The sequence below is a fragment of the Aplysia californica genome, unplaced genomic scaffold (assembly GCF_000002075.1).
Source record: "Aplysia californica isolate F4 #8 unplaced genomic scaffold, AplCal3.0 scaffold00810, whole genome shotgun sequence".
NCBI classification, from domain to species: domain Eukaryota; kingdom Metazoa; phylum Mollusca; class Gastropoda; order Aplysiida; family Aplysiidae; genus Aplysia; species Aplysia californica.
This window is the reverse complement of record NW_004798080.1, coordinates 239,933-245,056: the sequence shown is the minus strand read 5'-3', so window position 1 is coordinate 245,056 and position 5,124 is coordinate 239,933. Positions and strand designations below refer to the sequence as shown.

Genomic DNA, 5,124 nt, shown 5'->3' with positions numbered 1-5,124 from the left:
CAGACAGACAGACAGACAGACAGACAGACAGACAGACAGACAGACAGACAGACAGTCGGACAGAGAAAGAAAGAGCTGTTTCTGTACATAATTTGTAGCTTTGTTTACTGATTTCTCTTCAACTTACTATCATGTTTGATTCTAAACTTTTTGCTTGTTCCCAATGGGTTTTTTTTCCCCTGCAGGTGAATGTGCTTCATTTTTTTTTCCAAATTCAATTTTCTCTTATGTCCCCAAACCTTTCATTTATTCCCTATGATTTTAGAAGGATAGTGTTTTTTAGTATACTCTTTCTCTTGTTCTGTATCTTTTGAAATGTTTTATTTATAGCAAATTTAAAATCAAGTACTTGTACTACTTATATGCCTTCCAATTTTTCAAATAAAAAATTTTGCCGATTTACTGTGAAGGTTGTTTCCATTCTAGTACACTTCAGTTTTTAAAATGTGTTTTATTTGATATAATGATTTTACATTTACTTCAAATTGAACTTTTGGTTTTGATCATGAATGCATAAGTGGAAACATAATTTTATTTACGAGAAAAAATCACAATTTAATTAATTGTATAAATTTGATATTCGCTTGTTGTTCAAAGATTTTTAAAAATTCTTCTGCACTGTCAGATGTATGGATTCAAACATTAGTTATGGTTGATTAATATGGAATTTCATAAACTATTTTAGGCAGGTAGAAATTGTTCTGTACATTCAACTTGTGCTTCTCCATGATAGTTTACCTGTAGACACAGACAGTTCAGTTGTTTTAGATGCACCATAGAATAAATCTTTTTACTTTTCACTAATTACAGTACTATGTTAACTCCCATGTTCCTGTAGGACAGTCGTGAGAGTATCTACAGCGTGTACAGCAATGCGGGGGAGGTTAACTATGGCCGTATCCCAGTAACGGGGGACATCAAGCTCCACCTCAGTTACGACTACAAGGCCAAGGTTATGGGTGTTCACATCAAGGCCTGCAGGGACTTGGCCCCGGTTGACACCAAGCACAATAGATCTGATCCGTGAGTTGGCCTCTTACAACTGTGTGGCACAGGCGTGGTAAAGTACAGCATGTATGCTTAGTCCTTGTTTCACTCACTTCTCCCTCCTTTTCTCAGGTATAGAACATCTATGTTCAGAACTGTTTTTCAAGATCACAAAGAAAAGGTATTTTTATAGACAAGTGGTCGCTATGGACAGAGTCTGAGTTACAATCGCTCACTATACTTCACAAAGTCAATAGATGGATGAAAATTTGAAGTCTTGATGTAATCTTTCCTCTTCATTTCCATCAGCATTGTTATCCAATAAAAGAGCTTCGTTGCATTGATTCAACACATACACACACAGTCTGGGGACAGGTTTGCTGAAAACTTTTTGTAGCAAGTGACTGCTATGGGCAGGTTTTGAGGCCAACTTGTTGCAAAAATGACTGACTATGGCCATGTTGAGCAGGTACCGCTGTGCCCAGCTTTATTGTAACATTTTTTCCCTCCTTTTCAGCTATGTAAAAACCTACCTGTTACCAGACAAAACTCGAGGGAGCAAAAGAAAAACCAAAATCAAAAAGCACACCCTAAACCCAACATTTGATGAAGTACTGAAGGTAAGGCAGGCAGGTGCTCAAATGTGCATGTTTAATCCTAATGAAAGTCAGCTGGTGATCATTAACAATGATGTTGTCTGCAGCTTGTCAGCCTCAGAACTGCGACTTTGCTAATATCACTGACTGTTACTGTAATATACTCCTTTTGCAGTAGAGTACTTTTTTTTGCTGTATGAAAGTTGGTATTTGTTGAAATTGGGCTTAAAACTGCCCAATAATTTTTCCTAACATGCAGTGTAGCCTACTGCAAAAAAATTAGCAAATTTTCATTTAACTTAAAAAAAGTCTGGGAAACATTCTGTATGTTGGTTTGAGATTTATGTCCGTCAACCAATAAAAGTACTGATAAATTAAAAAATAAGTTCACCAAAGTTCAATCATTGATTTTTTACCATGCTCTGAGGGTCTATATGGTTATCATAATTTTGTGGCCGGTAGAGATCAGAGAAGCTGTTGGTAAATTATCTTCTTCCTGTTTCCAGTATCCAATCTCCAAGACTGAGCTGGAGTCTCGCTCCTTGTGGATAACGGTGTGGCACAATGACAGGTTTGGCCGAAATGACTTTCTTGGAGAAGTGACCATACCCATGGACTATTACAGGTTCGAAGAGAACAGCCCCACATGGTATACCCTGCAGGAGAGGGTGAGTGGTAGTGTTTTCTAGTTTGGCCTACTCAGGGTTTGATGTTTAGTTCAAAATGACTGTTAGATTGGTTTATGTCTATGAAACCCCATCCATTGTGTTGAATTTTCTGACATCATAGACCCATATGCCTTTCAGTGTCTAATTGCTTTTTGTGTTTATTTAAAAACCATTTTTTTTTCTTTTCTTGTCACTGAGTTTTTAAAATTTAAAAATCTGAAGTGTAAACAGGTATTGAATTTTTCTCCAGTGGACATTTGTAGGTAAACAAGACCCTTATGAAACAAACAAAGTATTTAATGGGAATAACATGAAGGCAGACATGACATGCTTCATGCTTGTTGTTTGTTGACATTCTACCCCCTTGTACTTATAGAACTTGATTAAAGGAATACTGGTTTGAGTGGTGTAGTGATTATGGCTTTACCACATCAGTTCAGTTCACATGTTAGGACCCTTTTAAAAATATTTTTAAAACCAAATATCACCATCTGTCAGCTGGGATGTTGCAGCTCTCTCTGCCCAGGCTCACCCTGAAAGGCAAGGTGAAAGAAGCCTTCCTTCTAAATGATCTAAATTGGGGGAGTGGGGGGGGGGGATGTAGATATCCGTAACAACTGTTATAAGCAGGATGTCGTGGAATCCTTGAAACTGAGCCTCAATCTCGTCCTGTGCCCCTGTCAGGTTGCTCCAGAAGACACATCTCTGATGACATACAAAGGTGACTTGTTCATCTCTCTCAAGTATGTCACAGCGGACATGATGGAGGCAAGCAACAAGAAGAAGTCTGGATCCTCACGCAAGAGTAAAGCCAAGGACAAGGATTCTAAATCACAAGCCGGACTTGGGGAGGTGCATGCCCTCATAAGAGAGGCACAGAATCTCACAGCAATGAGGGCTGCAGCTGGGTCGAATTCTTTTTGTAAAGGGTGAGTTGGCTGTGGTATATGAGAGAGAGAGAGAGAGAGAGAGAGGCTAGACAGACAAACAAACAAACAGACGGACTGAGTGATTAAAATGGTTTTGTATCTCCAAAGCTTTGTACCTAGCACACTTAAGGACTTCATCAGCTATAGGTGGATCTGAAATGTACAGACCTACTTGTGATAAAATATGACCAGTTGACGGAGACCACACTATAAAATCATCTTCTTCCTTTCTATCCCAAAATTTCGTGAGATCGTTGATGGTGCAAAACCCCAATGTGAACTTGATTGAGAAAGGAAAGAAGAAAAGATTAAGGATAAAAAAGAATGCAATATGTATCCGGGAATAGAAGAGGAAAAAGGGTCCCAGGTTTCATTCTCACTGGCGTCTTATAGGTAGATTGTTTTCAGAGAGTTTTCAAGGCTGGCTAACACAGGCTCAGTCATATTGCTAACAGATGGGCTGTTTCCTGACCAAACCTCTTTTCGTATGACTGTGATGCTGAATGTCACAAGAAATACTTGAATATATACAGCTGTTGTCCTGTTTTGTGTATGCTTTGTATATTACTAGTTTGCATTTCTATACTTCCTCATTCCTCGTCTAGTACAGTGATTAGGCTCTTGTTCCTAAGAAGCTTGGGTTTGCCTCCCCTGTGAGGATGTTATTCATGTTTTTTTTTGCTATGCATGGAGATGTCTACATTAATGACACCATGACAAAAATAGGGTCAGATATGATGTTCCAGCACATACATGATGTAGTCAACTAAACCAAGCCATCTGGTGATTCTCAAGTTCATTCCACCCCAAACCACCCAAACCCATAGCAGTGTCATGGCCTCTGTTCCTTATTGACAAATGATTATGTCCAACATCTAACCAACACAGTTATAAAAATAGGTTTCATGCTCTACATGAATCCAATAGTTCCAACATTTTAAAAAAATCATACTAATGAGTACATGTATTGTTGAGTCCAGGTTTTGTCTGGTATTTGTAACTGCTCTGTTTTCCAATCTGTTTGAAAATATCATATGAAGATGCTGTTCATTGCAGAGACAATAATATTCTCTTTTCGTTTGGTATTCAATGCATATCCATTCCCCCAATGTTGAAGCACCCCAAAATACACGCGAATACACTTTTACGTTTCTTTGATTTCTCACAATTTTGCCAAGCCTGATTTTTTAAGGTCAGTTTTGAGTGACCATATCTCGAGCTTCTCTTGACATAGGTGAATTATTAATGGGTGTCTGATGATGCAAGATTTATTTAGCTTTAAATTGGTATGTTGCATGAGTTGAAAGTACCGGTACAAGGCTTTAATACGATGTTTTGGTGATTAGATTTTCAAGTTTCTTTTGGACACCACTGTATAAATCATAAAGAAACACACACTGGTAATATACAGAAAAGCAACATACATTTCTTTTTTTGTATATATTACCAGCGTATCCTTTTTCAATATATTATTACCAGTGTGTTTCTTTTCTGTATCTAAAATGCCAATGTATATTTCTTTTTGATGAATAATACCGGCATGCATTTAATTTTCTTTCTTGCAGCTACCTGCTCCCTGATGAGCGGCACAGCAGCAAGCAGAAAACGCCAGTGATCAAGAAGACAACCAACCCCAAGTGGTCTCACACGCTGGTGTTTGAGGGTGTGGATCAGGATCAACTGCACCTCCACGGCCTGGAGCTCACCATCTGGGACCAAGAAAAACTTTCCAGTAACGACTTTCTCGGGGGAGTGCGTCTTAACCTCGGGGAAGGTAAGTGAGGGGAAAGGGAGGGTGGGGGGTTGATGGGGGGTGGATGGGGGTGTATTAGCATAAAGAAGAAAGGGAAAGGCTGTTGAGTGGAGAAGGTGGGAAGGAGCATGAGAGAGAGAGAGAGAGAGAGAGAGAGAGAGAGAGAGAGAGAGAGAGAGAGACTTGGATGG

The 5,124-nt window shown here is 39.0% G+C and overlaps 1 protein-coding gene across 7 annotated transcripts in view; it reads left to right on the top strand.

The window, feature by feature from the left end:
- Positions 1–5,124, top strand: part of LOC101861240 (synaptotagmin-like protein 5) — a 99,754-nt gene that overhangs the window by 93,139 nt on the left and 1,491 nt on the right. For all 7 annotated transcript variants that reach the window (XM_035972718.1, XM_005109738.3, XM_035972715.1 and 4 more), the window contains 5 exons: positions 839–1,023; positions 1,505–1,607; positions 2,090–2,251; positions 2,936–3,180; positions 4,746–4,954. In XM_035972718.1, the coding sequence (XP_035828611.1) occupies positions 839–1,023; positions 1,505–1,607; positions 2,090–2,251; positions 2,936–3,180; positions 4,746–4,954 (904 nt within the window). The remainder of the gene's footprint in view (positions 1–838; positions 1,024–1,504; positions 1,608–2,089; positions 2,252–2,935; positions 3,181–4,745; positions 4,955–5,124) is intronic.